Source organism: Macaca thibetana, chromosome 16 (genome assembly GCF_024542745.1).
Source record: "Macaca thibetana thibetana isolate TM-01 chromosome 16, ASM2454274v1, whole genome shotgun sequence".
Classification (NCBI taxonomy): Eukaryota; Metazoa; Chordata; class Mammalia; order Primates; family Cercopithecidae; genus Macaca; species Macaca thibetana.
Window position 1 is genome coordinate 30,424,380 of NC_065593.1, and position 17,703 is coordinate 30,442,082.

A 17,703-nucleotide genomic window follows, 5' to 3' on the forward strand; every position below is an offset into this window, starting at 1 on the left:
TGGGGGGACTGTGCACAGGAATTGGTTGGGACTGATGGAGAGATGAGGGCCATGGACTCGGGGGAGCAAGAGTCCGAGGTTTTTCAGATTTGAGGGGGGGCATGGGGCTTTAGAATTGGGACGAGTCGGCGACAGGGAGGCCAGATCTATGCGCTTAGGATGGGAAATCATATTTGAGGAGCTGGTGTTCAAGGACAGAAGGCCCGGGGGGCAAGGGTGGGACCAAGAGCGGGGCATGTCCGGAGGCCTTACCATACAGGCTCTGCACGGCCAGCACGTCGTCCCAGCTGAGCAGCGCGTCGCGGCCCAGCCTCTTGTAGTAGGGCGCCATGAGCGCGCGCGGTGCGGGCGAGTGGGTGAGGCCGAGCGTGTGACCGATCTCGTGCGCCAGCACCACGAACAGGTTGCGCCCACGGCGGCGGCTCAGGGACCACCGCTCGTCTTGGTCGAAGTGCGCTTCGCCGCGGCGGGGCAGGAAGGCGTGTGCCAGGGCGCCCCCTGCAGGCGGGGCAGAACGTCAGGGGGTGCCACGGGCCCACGATGCCCCCAAGTACTCGCGGCCCAGCACAAATGCCACTGGGGTGTGTGTGGCTGTTTTCTGCTGTATAGTTTCCCTCCTAAAGTCTGACAGAACCTGATGTGTGCAGAGGTGAACAGATGACTAGGCTGTGGAGGCCTAAGAGGCACTGTGGTGCAGATACGGCATGGGCCCACCAATTTGGGTGCCATACCTACTTTTACAATCTACTAGCTGTGTGACCTTCAGCATTTAGTTTAACCTCTCTCTGTCTTAACTTCCTGATCTGCAAATGGGAATGATGATGGTGAGCTTCTTCCTCACAGAGTTGTTCTGAATAATAAGTGTGTATGTGCGTGTGTGTGTGTACATGTGTATTACAAATCATGCAGCAGGGTGCGGTAGCTCACGCCTGTAATCCCAGCGCTTTGGGAGGCTGATGTGGGAGTAACACTTGAGTCCAGGAGTTCAAGACCAGCCTGGGGAACAAAGCAAGACCTCCTCTCTGCTAAAAACCAAGAGCATTAGCTAGGCGTGGTGGTGTGCACCTGTAGTCCCAGCTCCTTGGGAGGCTGAGGTGGGGAGGCTCTCTTGAGTCCCAGGAGGTCAAGGCTGCAGTGAGCTGTGATTGTGCCACTGCACTCCAGCCTGGGTGACAGAGTGAGACCCTGTCTCGAAACAAAAACAAAAACAAAAACAAAACAAAAAAACATGAAACAACAACAACAAAAAAGTGATCCTTGGAACAGTGCCTAGCACATAATAAGGGCTACGTAAGAATTACTTTCAAAAATATCTAGAAGTAGGTAGAGTATAGTTACCCCTAAAAGGAGGCGTGATGGGACCTCTGTTTCTTGATTTGGGTGCTGGGAGTGTTCAGTGTATGAAAGTTCATCAGGCTAAACTTGAGATAATTCACTTCTATATTATGTATATTTTCTTTAATAAAAAGTATATATTTTTATTATTTATATATAATTATAATTAAATATAATATTTATAATTATAATTAATTATATATATATATATATTCTTGCCCTCCTCTGCCAGGGCACCTCTGGGGGGCCTCTCTCTACTTATAATAGGAATGAGCAGAGGGAGTTGGGCCGGATCAGTGATTTTCAAGCTTTTAGTGTGCCCCAGATGGAGCTTATTACATGTGCAGGTGCCAGGGTACCACCCCTAACGATTCACCTTCCACAGGGGCAGGTGACCCTGACACAGGAGTCAGAAAACTGCGCTAGGATAGTTTGCATAGAAGCTTGTTGAGGGTTCCTCCAGCTTTGCCTTCTTGGACCCCAGGCCAACTGGGACTGACAAAAATAGGGGGGCTGGACTAAAAGGAGAGCCTCCTGGGGGCATGGAAGGTCAGCCGTGTGTAGGAGGAATACATGCTTATTTTGAATACGCCTCCAGCTGTTTCAAGCACTGTTCACTCTATTCCGCTCTCACTGGGAGACAGATGGGCAGCTTTGGGAGAGGAGAAGACCACTATTCAAAAAGACAAAGTATCTGTTCCAAATCAGAGAGTTGCTTGGGGATCCCAAAGTCCTCACTCCCAGTGCAGTGCTGTCTTAACTAGGTATGGATAGAACCATCTCAGGTAGATCACGTGGATGAAGTCAGTTACAAATAAGTGCATGTGTGTACTACATGTGGATTCTTGCAAAGCCTAGATTTCTCTTGGTCCTAATCCAGGTCCCAGCAGCAGGGCCTGGATGTGGGCTTTGCTGTAGGTGGGCTTGACTGAAAGCAGGAGGGTGCGAGGGAGATGGGGGCTCAAGTTCCCAGGCCATACAAGGGCTTAAGTCCCCAGCCTAAAGGGGTCTGATCAGGTTTCCTTTCTTCATTAGGAGAGGAAATATGCAAATAGCCTATATTCAGGTTCTGAAGGCCAGCGTTGGGCAGAAGGGGAAGAGAGTGGTTTAAATTGCAGCCAGAACCTTCAGGTTGGGGACAAACAGAACTATCTGTGGTGTAGGTATATAAAGCACTTCCCTGTCAGGGTTGTCAGGAGTAGGGTGCCTCTTGCCCTGTGGCAGCAGCTGTGGTAGTTGGGGGTGGGGGAGCAGTGGTGGGCAGTGGATGTGTTTTTAGGGCTCTGGAGTGAACATCCACTCTGGAGAACAAGAGAAGCACAGGACTGTCTAGAGGCAGAGGATGGATGATGGGACCTTGGGAGATTCTCCCAGAATGCATAATACTCTTTAGAATTTGCAAAGCATTTTTCTTGCAGAGCTTTATCTGACTGTCCATTCAGACATGTGACACATAGTAGAGCAGGGACCACTGTTCCCATTCTAGGATGAGGAGACTGAGGGTTTTTTGCAGGGAGATGTGGCTCTGCCAAGGCCACAGGGAGGGTGAATACTTCATTGCCACCCCCAAACTGCCTCTCCAAGTTGGGTTCTCCTCCTGCTGTGTGGGAGGGAGGCTTTGTGTCAGCACCTGGGCCATCAAAGGCGTTCCCCAGCCCATCGTTGTGGTCCCCTTGGAAGAAGGTGAGCCGGATGTCAGCGGGGCCTGTGGCTGGGGCCTCCCAGAACTCCAGCGCTGAGACGTTGCTCCACAACTGGAAGGCGGCACGCACGGCGCCCCGAACTGCCGGCTCCGGCAGGCGCTCAGGCCAGTTCACCAGGCGGTAGGAGAGGTGCTGCTTGTACCATTTGTTACCTGCCACCCAGAAAGCCCACGTCAGTCACACCTGCTGCAGAGCCTGAGTCTGGTCCCCACAGACCCAGTATGATGGCGAGGTGTAGGCCCTCTCCCAGCAGCCCCTGGTCTGATGGGGAAGACATAGTTTTTGCCCTGGGCAGCTCAGGCTTTGACTAGGGCAATACTACCTGGCCGAGGGCAGCCCTCAGACTGAGAGGACTCCCCTTACCCTGGACAGTCCCCAATACAGTGGCTTGGACTGTGGAGGTCCCAGTGTGTTGGAGGGGATGCAGCCTTTGCCCAGGAGAAGCCCCCAGTCTGAAGGAGTCTGTCTGAACCCTTGGTCTAGGATCTTGTTCTTCCCCACAGCCTGGACTGAGTCTGAAAACAGTTCTGTGTCTGTTGCTACCAGCAAATCCCAGCCCCCGCCTTCAGTGTCAGAGCGGAGGAGAGTGGGGCCACAGAGGCCACAGCTGTGACTCCCCCAGCTCCCCACCATCTCTCTTCAGGCCTCACACCCTCCTGCCACCTCTAGATACTTCACTCTGCCCTTTCCAGGGCCTGGGGTCTATGGCCAGCCAACAACCACAAGACATTCATTTGAGGTTCTTTCCTGCCCCTCTCCTCTTCACTTCCTCAGGGACTCTGGAGAGCTCTGAGGTGAAAACAAATAAGAACAAAGGGTGTGTTTTGTCACTGACTGAGAGAAAGTTTTCCATCTCTGCTTAGTTAAGGGTTTTTCTCCCTTTGCTCCAAATTACAACTCCTCCCTGAGGGCTGAGACTCTGGCCCCTTGCCCCAGCCCCCGTCAACTGAGTCTGGGCCCATCTGCAGCTCAGCATGAACCCGGCAGCAGCATGGCTGGAAGGGCCAGTTTCTTGTGGGCTATTTCTGAGCCCTGCAAATCCCAGGGGCTGGGATTGTAACCTCAAGTGGAAGACTCATGGCTTGGAGGCAGGACTCTTGGGCCAAGGGTGTGATAACTGAGACCTGAGACCCCAGGACAAGGGGCCTGCCCAGGGTCCCAGAATGAGTGAGTAGCTGAGGCAGGCCCTGACACCTAATCCAGGGCTCTTCCATTATCCCACATAGACAGGCAGGCACATTTGCCAGGACTCCAGGCTTATAAATCTGCCCAAACATCATTCCTTCTGGTCAAAGCACGAGCTGAGATTCTCCAGATGTAAGGGAGGGTCTTGGAGAGCAGAGGAGCTGGATTCCCTTCTCCTCACCCATGCAAGTGGGGGAGGGGCACATCCCTTCTCCCACCCCTGAGTCAAGCTCCATTCAAGGCAATGCCGCCTCCCTGGGCCTGTTTGGCCTGGCAACCACCCAACCTCTGCCTCCCAGCCAGTGACCAACCCTTAACGAGGGGAGAGGGAATGGCTCTAAGGAAGCGAGGGAGACAAGGAAGGCAGAGGGAAGGCCTGGGGTCCAGAGGTGCAGCTGAGGGTTTGTGATGTGCCAGTCACACTTCTGCTGGGCACACTGTGAGTCTTCACTGGGCACCAGACTGTCTGGCGCTGGGCTCTTTCACACCCTGCTGTGGGGACAGACTCCCAGGCTCTTTCTTTCCCCTCACAAACCTTTAATCCACTAGCATAGTGTGAGATGGCTCCTTCCGCCTCTTTGCAGCTAGCGGGGCCCCTCACTTCCCAGGCAGAAGAGGGGGTGGTGGGCAGTTTTCTCATTCTAGGCCGCCAGTGAAGGTGACAGGTCTCAGAATAAAATCCTGTAGGAAACTCTGAGTGTGTGCATGTGTGTGTTTGGGGGAAGGATAGAGAGGATGAATAGGAATGGAACTTGAAAGAAAATGACTGTTTTCCTGAGAGAGGAGCAGGGTAGGGGGTGTCACTAGTGTGCCTGCCAGGAAGAAAGGACCTGGCCGGGGGCCAGCAGCCTGAGCCCTTGCCCCTGTCTCCCTCCAGATTTGCTCCCATGGAGAAAGCTAACTGCTTCAGGCCCTGTCCCAAACTCCTGGCCAGGGAGGGCTGGTTTTCGTGGTGACCCCCAGGCCCTAGTAGCACCTGGCATTGTACCCCCTGACACCCTTGCTCCACAGTTCAAAAAGAAAGAGGGAAGGAAACAGTATGGGAAGGGGGAGGAGAGCTAAAAGCTTTCCCTGGACAGAACCCTGGAGTTCTGACTCCCAGCAGGGAATTGACACTGTAGAAAGAACATGGGTTAGAATCCCAGTATCTCTACTTGCAAACTTACATAACAAATTATGGAATCTCTCCAAGCCTCAGTTTCCTTATGTGCAAAATGGGGTTGATAAGACTTTCCTCATAGTAAGATGTGAGGCTTAAACGATATAGCAACGTGGAACTGCTGGGCATGTAGTGCATACTCAATAAATATACATTCCCCTCTTCTTTCCTTTTCTACCCAGATACACCCTGGTGCCCCCAGCCTCTGCCAGCTCAGTGAAGAAACAGAAGGCCTGCAGGTAGGTAGGAAGAGCAGGTACCTGCAATGAGGTTGTCAGATGAGTTTCTTTTTTCTTTGTTTTGAGACAGAGTCTCACTCTGTCACCCAGGCTAGAGTGCAGTGGCACAATTTTGGCTCACTGCAACATCTACCTCTCAGATTCAAGGAATTATCCTGCCTCAGCCTCAAGTATCTAGGATTACAGGTATGTGCCACCACACCAGGCTAATTACTTTTTGTATTTTTAGTAGAGACAGGGTTTTACCATGTTGGCCAGGCTGGTCTCAAACTCCTGACCTCAGGTGATCCACCCACCTCGGCCTCCCAAAGCACTGGGATCAAAGATGTGCGCCACTGTGTCCAGCTGCCAGATAAATTTCTTTTTTAACTTAAAAAAACTATTTGTTGTTCATCTGAAATTCAAATGTAACTGGGCATCTTATATTTTATTTGGCAACTGAGTAATACTATCCTCTATCAAAAAGAGATGCTCTGACTGGGTACGGTGGCTTGCGCCTGTAATCCCAGCACTTTGGGAGGCCGAGGTGGGCAATCACCTAAGGTCAGGAGCTTGAGACCAGCCTGGCCAACATGGTGAAACCCCGTCCTTACTAAAAATACACACACACACACAAAATTAGTCTGTCATGGTGGCGTGTGCCTGTAATCCTAGCTATTCAGGAGGCTGAGGCAGAAGAATTGCTTGAACCCCGTAGGTGGAGGTTGCAGTCACCCGAGACTGCGCCACTGCACTTCAGCCTGGGCGAAAGAGCGAGGCTCCATCTCAAAAAAAAAAAAAAAAAAAAGAGAGAGAGAGAGAGAGAGAGAGAGAGAGACATGCTCGAAATTGTATAGTGACGAACTCTATTAGATCTAATACCTTCCTTTGGGGCATGAGAAGGTGAGATACAGCCAGAAGGAAGCAGCCCCAGAGCTCAGGTCAAAGTATAGCTGTTGGACTGTTTCTGGGGCTGCCCCACTTTCCACTGCATTCTCACAACAAGCCCCTTCCACCTGGTAATCAGGGACCATCTCTCCTTTGCAACCTGGAAGGGCCTATGTCTCGGATGAAGGAATGGAGCCTCAGTGAGCAAAGTGACCTGGCCCAGGCCACACAGCTGAGACTTGAACCCAGGGCCTCTGGCTCCAGGGATGCTGCTCTCTGTTCTACCAGTGCCTCTTGAACTCACAGCTCTCTGCTCTTCTACTTCACTCTTCCTCTCTGTTGCCCAGAAACATGGTGGGACACAGAACATGTTGACACCAAGGGCATCTTGACTCTGGAGCCAGACCCCATTGCTGACTCCTTGCTTTACCAGGAAGGCAAGCAGTCAGTACTGAGGACCTAGAGTGGCTGGGCATATAGGTGAAGCAGAACTGAGTTGGCAAACACCTGGAAACAGCTGCCCTCCAACAGTGAAGGGGAACTGCCCACAATTTCCTTACAGGTTAGTTAAGAAATGAGAACAAACTATGTGCCTTCTGTCCTGTTCCTAATGAATACTATCAGTAAAAGTAGTCAATTAGACACATTAAAAGTGGCAATGGCCCAAAGTATTCACAGTAAAATTGATGATAGATGAAAATCTGGTTAAAAACCCCCATCTTGTTAGAAATCTTGAAAGCTGCAAAAATTGAGCAGAGAAAATTAGACTTAGTAAAAACAATCAGGTTGTTAATATTATGCATGGTAGGCCAGGCGCGGTGGCTAACGCCTGTAATCCCAGCCTTTTGGGAGGCCGAGGTGGGTTTGAGACCAGCCTGGCCAACATGGCAAAACCCTGTCTCTACTAAAAATCCAGAAATGAGCCAGGCATGGTGGCATGCGCCTGTAGTCCCAGATACTTGTGAGGCTGAGGCAGGAGAATCGCTTGAACCCAGGAGGCGGAGGTTGCAGTGAGCTGAGATTGCGCCACTGACTCCAGCCTGGGCGATAGAACAAGACTGTCTCAAAAAAAATTATGCATAGTAAAACTCGCTATTTGTGAAAAACTGACAAAAGAATCAAATCTTCATAAATCTTAGATCTGTACCATTTAACCCCTGGAATATTAAATTTGGCTAAAAGAAGGAGGAGGAGAAAAGGAAGAAACAAAATAAAGCTACAAAAGGAAAATCATGACAGCAGAAACTGTAATGTGCAAACTGTGCTATGATGAAATGTTCAAAAGAGGCAAATCCACTGAGACAGAAGTGGATTAACGGTTGCCAGAGGCTAGGGGAAGGGGAGAAGGGGGAATGACTGCTAATGGGCATGGAGGTTCTTTTCCGGGTGATGAAATGTTCTGGAATTAGATTGTGGTAATGGTTGCACAATTCCACAAATATCCTAACCACTGAATTGTACACTTTAAATGGGTAAATTGTATGGGATGTGAACTATAGCTCAACAAAGTGGTTAAAAATATGCTATGGACAAAGTAAATCTTATGAATCACAACTTTGTTTAGTAACTGTTTGAAAAAGAATGAATTCTAATCCCAGCACTGTGGGAGGCCGAGACGGGCGGATCACGAGTTCAGGAGATCGAGACCATCCTGGCTAACACGGTGAAATCCCGTCTCTACTAAAAAATACAAAAAACTAGCCAGGCGTGGTGGCGGGCGCCTGTGGTCCCAGCTACTCAGGAGGCTGAGGCAGGAGAATGGCGTAATCCCAGGAGGCAGAGCTTGCAGTGAGCTGAGATCTGGCCACTGCACTCCAGCCTGGGCAACAGAGCGAGACTCTGTCTCAAAAAAAAAAAAAAAAGAAAAAGAAAAAGAATGAATTCTGATGAAAATAACTTCAGTAAATATAAATGAAAAATGTTAGCAACAATTTAACTGCCCTGCATTGAAAATTGATCAAGGAATTACGTGGGTTTTGTGGGGCTTGATCTGGAAAAATACTTGTACAATGAAAATTCATCAATGTAGGTGTCATTCCGACTTAAATGTCTGTATTCACAATCATGGTCCTCAAGCCAAGAGGTCCTATTCACCCACTCCTCCCGTGCCCTAGGGAAGAGAGGTTTACCGATAAAGTCCAGTCCCAGGCTCAGCTGTTTTCCTAGCCATTGGCTTCAAGACTTTGGGAAATCTTAGCCTAGCCAGATTTTAACAGTGCTCACCTTGCTTTGCAAAGCGTTTCTTACGCCTCATTTTGGTCCGGTGTCTAGCAAACAGGTCACTGATCCTCTCAGCCCAGACCGCATAACTGTTGGTATCTGCAACCCCGCAGCGGGGACGAGTCATCTGGCGCAGGGTGGCGCGGTCCAGCACACCGCTGACAGGTAGCTGGGACACCCACTGAAACGCTCTGTCAGGAGGAAAGGACCACAAGGGGAGGGTGAGTGGTAAGGGTGAGGGCAGGGAGGTCTGCCTCCCTGGGGTGTGGCCAGCCAGGCTTCCAGAAGGAGGGAGGAAATGGCCAGAGCTTGGCATCCTAGCACCCCTACCCCAAGTCCTCACATCCCTCCACCCTACCTGATGGCATCGCTGAATCGAGTGGAGGTGGGAGCTTTGGGGACCTGTTCATTGAGGTATCCATACTTCTCTAGGAATGCCTGCAGGAGAGAGGAATATCTGCTGTTTCCATAGCATACTTTTCCTTTCCTTGGTCCCCAAGGGCCCATGGCATATACATCCTGCCCAGTCTCACCTCTTGTCTTTTGCCCAAGAGGGTCTATAAGCTATAGCAGAATCAGTCCTGGGATTAAAGTCAAAAGGACTTGGACTCAATTCCAGGCCACCACTAACTAGCTGATGATCTCAGGCAAGTCACTCAATATTTCTGAACCTTTGCTTCCTTATGCCTAAAACTGGGCCACTAGTACCTGCCCTGCAGTACCTACTGGGCCAGTGGTACCTACCCATATCTTATGGCATCGGTAGGAATCTAGCAGGACATGCTAGACAGTAGAGTAACAGGCTCTGGAATCAGGCCCACCTAGGTTTGAATTCCAACTAGTAAGATACTTCTCTAAACCACAGGTTTCTCAACTGTAAAGTGGGCGCAATACTAGTACTTACCTTACAGGGTTTTTTTGTGTGTGAGGACTAATCACAAGAGTGCTTATAAAGCACTTAGCACAGTGCCTGTCACATAGAAGGGACTCCATACAGAGTAGCTATCATAATATGTGTTATGTGCATATACACTATTCATATGCATCCTGAAACAACTACATTCTCTAGAATATCTTCTGGTATTGATTAGGAGCTAATCAGGTGCTAGCTCTGCCATGGCTGGGTTGTGAATTGTCTAATTCTGGCTTTTAAAAAAAAACAGTTATCTTCCCCACCAATGTAGATATATTTATTTTGTTTTTGTTTTGTCTGAGATGGAGTTTTGCTCTTGTTGCCCAGGATGGAGTGCAGTGGTGCCATCTCGGCTCACTGCAACCTCCACCTCCTGGGTTTAAGCGATTCTTCTGCCTCAGCCTCCCAATTAGCTGGGATTACAGGCATGCGCCACCACGCTTGGCTAATTTTTTGTATTTGGTAGATGGGGTTTCACCATGTTGGCCAGGCTGGTCTTGAACTCCTGACCTCAGATGGTCCACCCACCTCAGCCTCCCAAAGTGCTGAGATTCCAGGCATGCGCCACCGCACCCGGCCCAAATGTAGCTCTATTAAAGGTCCTAGAACAAGAAATGCACTTACCACTAACCTTATAATTGATATAAAAACTTGACTCTCTAAAAGATGTATTTTTTGAATTAGAAAGCTTCTTTTAGTCATTCATTTGTTCATTAATGCAGTGTACTAGGTACCCTGCTAGGTACAATAAAAAATAAGACATCCCTAAGCCAGGCACAGTGGCTCACGCCTGTAATCCCAGCACTTTGGGAGGCCGAGGTGGGCACATCACCTGAAGTCAGGAGTTCAAGACCAGTCTGGCCAACATGGCGAAACCCCATCTCTACTAAAAATACAAAAATTAGCTGGGCATGGTGGCGGGCACCTGTTGTCCCAGCTACTCTGGATGCTGAGGCATGAGAATCACTTGAACCTGGGAGGCAGAGGTTGTGGTGAATCAAGATCACACCACTGCACTCCAGCCTGGGCAACAGAGCGAGACTCTGTCTAAAAAAAAAAAAAAAAAAAAAAAAAAAAAATAAATAAAGGACATAAATTGGTACTATGAAGAAAAGAAACCAAGTGATGTGACTGAGAATAATTTAGAGAAACTTCACATCGGAAGGTCAGGAAGGGGTCGAGTCTCTAAGGAGCTGATACATAATCTGAGTCCTAAAGAATGAGAAGCTTGCCATGCAATGAGGTGGGAAAGGGTGTTCCAGACAGAGGAAAAGGCAAATTCAAAAGCCCTAGGCTAAGAATGACGGTGTCATGTTTAAGGAACAGAAGGAAGGCTGGAGCACAGTAAGTGTGAAGAAACAGAGTGTGAGATGAAGTCAGAGAGAGAGGCAGGGCTGTCAGCCAGGACAAGAAGTGTAGGTTTGTTTTAGTCCTGCTGATGGATTAATTGGTGGGGAATGAAAGAGAGAAATCCAGGATGCTCCTAAGTTTTTGGCTTGGAAGGTGATGCCATTTAATGTATGAGGAAGTCTGCAGGAGGTACAGATCGGGGTGCCTGGGGATAAGATTACCCTGGAGATTTCAAAGTGGCACTGGCTGTGTGATCCTAGAGCTCAAAGCAGCAGCCTGAATATTTCAGCATGTGGGTGACATAAAGCCATGGACCAGGACGAGCTCCTCTGGGGAAATTGGTATAATTGAGAACATCTCAGCGTCTAGGTGCCTTTGACTCTGCCTGCCCTAACATACCTGGAAGCTGTTGTCTCAGTAATCAAGTGATTTGAAGCCAGTGGAGAGAAAAGTGTGACTATTATTCTCACCTGTCACCAGTTCTACCCTTTGGGCAGACGATGCACTTGGCTCTCCGCTTGCCCTTCTCACTGATAAAGTTACATAAATGTCACCTTAGATGAAAAAAGAATGTTACCTCAGCTGCATAATTCCACACGGAGAATTCTTGTACCTACATAGTCTCAATTTTTACCCCTCCTTGTTGTGCTACCTATACAGAAACAATTTTCTGTCTTCTTCTCTTACCCCCACTTTTCTTTGCTGTATTTCTTTTTTCTTTTCTTTTTTATGTTTTGTGTTTTAGAGATGGGGGTCTCACTACATCACCCTGGCTGGAGTGCAGTGGCTGTTCCCCGGCATGATCATCGCACACCACAGCCTCAAAGTCCTGGACTCAAGTGATCCTCCTATAGCCTCTTGAATAGCTGGGACTACAGGTGCTGCATGCCACCATGCCTACCATGCCGTCTTTCTCTCTCTCTTTTTTTTTTTTTTTTTTTTTTTTTGAGACGGAGTCTCACTGTGTCGCCCAGGCTGGAGTACAGTGGCTGCGATCTCGGCTCACTGCAAGCTCCGCCTCCTGGGTTCACGCCGTTTTCCCGCCTCAGCCTCCCGAGTAGTTGGGATTACAGGCACCCACCACCACGCCCGGCTAATTTTGTTTTTGTATTTTTAGTAGAGACAGGGTTTCACCATGTTTGCCAGGATGGTCTTGATCTCCTGACCTCGCAATCCGCCCGCCTCATCCTCCCAAAGTGCTGGGATTACAGGCGTGAGCCACCACGTCCAGCCACTATGCTGTGTTTCTTAATTTAAAATAATTCCAGTCATAGCTGCTGTCTTAAGGAAAATGCACAAGTTGGCAATGAAGCTAGATACTAAGACCAGCAAACCCTTAAATCTTTGCAAGTATCCAACCTCCCCTTGTGGATTTAACTCACATTCATTTTCAGCAACCTCCACATCCTCTTTTCAATAAAGTAACTTTTCATAGACTCCTCTTTCTAGATAACTTTCCCAGTCCATTTCATTGTTTTTCTGCATTAATTCATTAGTATTTCAGAACTATTGTTTCCTTTTTTCCCTTTGCAAATGTACACTATTTTTGGATGCATAATGGATAAAAAGTGTTCTAGTGGCTTAATTTGGGAAGTTATTTCCTGCTCAAAATCGTGTGGCATCATGGTATAGCCGCCAGGTTTGGGAATGAAAATCTGTTCCCAACCCTGACTCTGCCAGATAACTGGGGACAAATTATTATTTTTTTTATTTATTTTTATTTTTTGAGACGGAGTCTTGCTCTGTTGCCCAGGCTGCAGTGCAGTGGCGTGATCTCGTCTCACTGCAAGCTCCGCCTCCCGGGTTCACGCCATTCTCCTGCCTCAGCCTCCCGAGTAGCTGGAACTACAGGCACCCGCCACCACGCCCGGCTAATTTTTTGTATTTTTAGTCGAGACGGGGTTTCACCGTGTTAGCCAGGATGGTCTGGATCTCCTCACCTCGCAATCCGCCTGCCTCGGCCTCCCAAAGTGCTGGGATTACAGGCATGAGCCACCATGTCTGGCCAGATGGGGACAAATTATTTAATCTCTTTGCGCTCCTCTTTCTTTATCCACAAAGTGAAAATAAGTTCAATTTATTCTTGATCTTATTCAGGGTTCTCAGAAGGACTAAATAAAAGAATGCACATTTAGCATAGTGCCTGGTACATAGTAAATGCTCAATAAACAATTGATCTGGTTGATTTACCTTAGAGGGAACATTAACTACAGACTTTTGGAATGCAATCCATCTGTAAAAAGGGAACTGCTTTGAACATGGCAGTTACACCTCTGTTCTCAATTCAGGTGCTTCTACCTCGGACTTGCCTGACCTCATCTGGATGCCTGGTTCTCTTCCTTGTCTCCTCTCTTTCCCTCGGGAGGATGGACAGAGGACTTTCTAAAGGTAGCCAGGGAATTAATGTCTCCTTAGAGGCAGTTGTGCTAGGTGAGTGACTTGGGAGAGACCAGGTCACAGGTCGGCATGGCTGGCACTCCCTTGTGCCTCTCTCCACAAACACACCCAGCCCTTATCAGGGAGTTGGCTCTGGTTCTGGAACTCTGAAGCCTTGGCCAGAGTGGGAGGGAGGGGAAATTAACTGGAGGCGTCTCCTGTTTCCTGGCTGGGCTGCTGTGCCTAGTACTCTGGCAGGCAAGGTGGGGTGGAGGGCAGGATGGGGGTTGGGAGTGAGGGCCTTTTTCAGGGGTCGCTCAGAGGGGAAGTCCTGGGCCTTTCTTCCTAACTCGCCTCTGGGACCCTGTAGGGTTGCAAGGCAGAATTAAAAGTCTCAGTAAGCAGAATGAGCATATGCCTGGGACACCAGCCAAGCAGAGCCACTGAAAGAATGAGAAAAAGAAATTTTAAGCATTTGACATTTTATATTTCTATAAAAGCACTGAAGTGGCTGTGCGCAGTGGCTCATGCCTATAATCCCAGCACTTTGGGAGGCCGAGGCAGGTGGATCACCTGAAGTCAGGAGTTCGAGGCCAGCCTGGCCAACATGGTGAAACCCCATCTCTACTAAAAATACAAAAAATTAGCTAGGAGTGGTGGCCAGTGCCTGTAATCCCAGCTACTTGAGAGGCTGAGGCAGGAGAATCGCTTGATCCCGGGAGGTGGAGGTTGCAGTGAGCTGAGATCACTCCATTGCACTCCAGCCTGGGGGGCGACAAGAACAAGACTCTATCTCCACAAAAAAAAAAAAAAAAAAAAAAAAAGGCACTGAAGTATTATAACAGGGATTATCAGGATTTATGGGCTCTCTTATATTTTTATGCTTAACATGCGTATATTCCAAAAAATTTCAAACACATGCAGGAAGGGGCTCCTGCTCCTTACTGATGTCAGGGCTGAGTGCTCTAACATTCTGTGGGGTGGAGGCAGATCCACATCCCCGGGTGAGGAGGTAGTGGGGCTGAAACTCCCTCTGCTCCTGGAAGTGTCCCTAACCCTTTTCTGTGAGGCTTTTTTCATGCCTCAGTTTTCCCCTGCAAAGGCGAGAGAAATGGTCTACTCTGCATGGAGTAGGAGCAGGGCTGTGGGGTCAGGGTGGAAGAGTGGAAGCATGACAAAGGGATCCCAGGAGAAGACACAAAACTGGGAGGTGGAGCTCCAGTTCTCATCCCAGCTTGACCACAAACCCTCTTGGGGGTCATTTTCCTTCTAGGCTTCCATTGTCCTGGGGACTTGTTCAGTGGTTCTCTTAAGGACTCTCTGAGTTCCATCTGGGATCATCCCTGCCCCACTTCATGGAGGCAGGGTCTAGACTGCTCCTCCTGGCCTTGAAGTTCAAGGACCAGGTTTTCTCTCTTCTCTATTTTCCACCCGTCCTCTCTCTTAGGGAGCCCAAGCCTTGAGCTGAATGGAGAGGAAGCTGGAAGGCTGTGCCCCTTAGGTGACTCACCATACTCTGGCCTAAAAGCTTGTGCCAACATGCCTTACCCCCTTGGTTAGGGCTGGGACCACTTTCCTGGGGAGTCACCTCTGAAAGTCCCTGGGAGTGGCTGTGGAGTCCGGGTAAAATGGAACTAGTTCTCCCGGGACCCAGCCAGCTTGGTGGAATCACGCAGTGCTAGGGATTTTATGCCTGCATCAGTCCTGACTTGTTCTGGGAGGGTGCATACAGCCAAGCCTATTTAGTGCCTGAGGGAAGGGAAATTTTGGCCATTTCTGCGCAGGGCAGGACCAATGATGAGGTGTAGCAAGATGAACCCAAGACCTGAGTCAGGAAGTCTGCATCATTGAACTGGCAGGGCAAGGGCACTGGACTGAGAGTCTTGAGTTTTATTCCTGGTACTATGGCTAACTGTGTGTTCTTAGGCAAGTCCTGTGCCTCTCTGGGTTTCAGTGTCCTCCTCTATAAAATTAGGAGGTTGGATTATTCTTATCATTTTTGAGACGGAGTCTCGCTCTGTCACCCAGGCTGGAGTGCAGTGGCGAGATCTCAGCTCACTGCAAGCTTCGCCTCCTGGGTTCACGCCATTCTCCTGCCTCAGCCTCCCAAGTAGCTGGGACTACAGGTACCTGCTACCACGCCCGGCTAATTTTTTGTATTTTTAGTAGAGACAGGGTTTCACCGTGTTAGCCAAGATGGTCTTGATCTCTTGACCTCGTGATCTGCCTGCCTCGGTCTTCCAAAGTGCTGGGATTACATGCATGAGCCACCGCGCCCGGCCAGGAGGTTGGATTGTTAGAGCTCTAATATATATTCCAGCTCTATTCATTATTCTAGCCCTGCTTCTGCAACTGACTGTGTAAGCTAAAACAAAGTTACTTAATCTCTCTGTGCCCCAATGTATAAAATGGGAGAAAGAATACTGTTTACCTTTCTCACAGGAGCATCCTCAACATCTAAGAAGATGGTTTGGGAAAGCTTTATGACAGTTGCCCTATTAACAATGTTATTTTTACCTCTATGGTCATGGAGCTTTATTGCTGGAAGGGACATTTGGTAGGTGAGTGTGTAGTACTCACCTTCTTCTTTTTTTTTTTTTTTTGAGATGGAGTTTTGCTCTTGTTGCCCAAGCTGGAGTGCAATGGCGCAATCTCAGCTCACTGCAACCTCTGCCTCCTGGGTTCAAGGGATTCTCCTGTCTCAGCCTCCCGAGTAGCTGGGATTACAGGCGTGGGATTACAGGCATGTGCCACCATGCCAGGGTAATTTTTTGTATTTTGTTTGTTTGTTTGTTTGTTTGAGACGGAGTCTTGCTCTGTCGCCCAGGCTGGAGTGCAGTGGCCGGATCTCAGCTCACTGCAAGCTCCGCCTCCCGGCTTCACGCCATTCTCCTGCCTCAGCTTCACGAGTAGCTGGGACTACAGGCGCCCGCCACCTCACCCGGCTAGTTTTTTGTATTTTTTAGTAGAGACGGGGTTTCACGGTGTTAGCCAGGATGGTCTCGATCTCTTGACCTCGTGATCCGCCCGTCTCGGCCTCCCAAAGTGCTGGGATTACAGTCTTGAGCCACCCCGCCCGGCCTATTTTTTGTATTTTTAGTAGAAATGGGGTTTCACCATGTTAGCCAGGCTGGTCTCGAACTCCTGACCTCAGGTGATCTGCCCACCTCGGCGTTCCAAAGTGCTGAGATTACAGGCGTGAGCCACCATGCCCAGCCAGGACTCACCTTCTTAGACATCCTCCATATCACAGAATTTCAGCAGCAGAAATGAAATTAAGAATTTAAAAATTGCCAAATGCATGCAGAAACTGTCACTTTACCTATGATATACTCCATCTCATGTCACATTTTATTATTATTTTAGTTCTCATAGTGACTATTTGAGATTGTGCTTATCATTTAAGTGTATCTTTGGCATTATTAGCCAAGTCAAGATGCAGAGAATGGCAAGGGGCAGTGGCTCACGTCTGTAATCCTAGCACTTTGGAAGGCTGGGGCGGGAAGATTTCTTGAGGCCAGGATTTCGAGACCAGCCTGGCAACATAGTGAGATCCTGTCTCTACAAAAAAAAAAAAAAGAGAGACGAATGATAGCTGGTATTGTGCCTTGATGTGTTCTATATATGAAAATATCGGGGCCGGGCATGGTGGCTCAAGCCTGTAATCCCAGCACTTTGGGAGGCCGAGGCGGGCGGATCATGGGGTCAGGAGATCGAGACCATCCTGGCTAACACGGTGAAACCCCGTCTCTACTAAAAATACAAAAAATTAGCCGGGCATGGTGGTAGGCGCCTGTAGTCCCAGCTACTCAGGAGGCTGAGGCAGGAGAATGCCGTGAACCCGGGAGGCGGAGCTTGCAGTGAGCTGAGATTGCGCCACTGCACTCTAGCCTGGGTGACAGAGCGAGACTCTGTCTCAAAAAAAAAAAAAAAAAGAAAATATTTTCTGGTAGTCAGGAACACAATAAGCCCTAGACAACTGTAGAGCTTTTTGAAGATATCACACCTTCTTTGAACCTCACAATGACCTTGCAAGAATATAGACAGGACAGGTGTTGCTATTCCCATTTTAAAAATGAGGAAATTAAGTCTCAGGGGAGTGTAGTGTCTTACCAAAGTGACCTAGTGTGTGACAGAACCAGTACTCTAATCTGAATCTTCTGACATCTACCCTAGGATGTTTTATTTTACATTTAAACAAGTGACTCAGAGGCTTTAAAACTAAAGGGGCAAGGGCCAAGCTGCTGTCTCTACTGGCGAACTGACTCTCAAGAAAAAGGTCAAACTGGGGTGTTTCTGGCTGGATTTCTCTTATCTGCTTTACAAGAAAGTCCAGGGTTAGAGCAGAGAAAAGAA

General features: G+C 48.9%; 2 protein-coding genes across 3 annotated transcripts in view; one reads left to right on the plus strand and one right to left on the minus strand.

Annotated features, from left to right (window-relative positions):
• Positions 1-17,703, plus strand: part of TAF15 (TATA-box binding protein associated factor 15) — a 345,012-nt gene that overhangs the window by 268,235 nt on the left and 59,074 nt on the right. The window lies entirely within an intron of this gene.
• The window catches only part of MMP28 (matrix metallopeptidase 28), a 42,193-nt gene that overhangs the window by 3,926 nt on the left and 20,564 nt on the right, over positions 1-17,703 (minus strand). For both annotated transcript variants that reach the window (XM_050764914.1, XM_050764913.1), the window contains exons 2-5: positions 9,067-9,146; positions 8,712-8,899; positions 2,966-3,190; positions 253-498 (exon numbers count right to left, since the gene is read on the minus strand). In XM_050764914.1, coding sequence (XP_050620871.1) covers positions 253-498; positions 2,966-3,190; positions 8,712-8,899; positions 9,067-9,146 — 739 coding nt within the window. The remainder of the gene's footprint in view (positions 1-252; positions 499-2,965; positions 3,191-8,711; positions 8,900-9,066; positions 9,147-17,703) is intronic.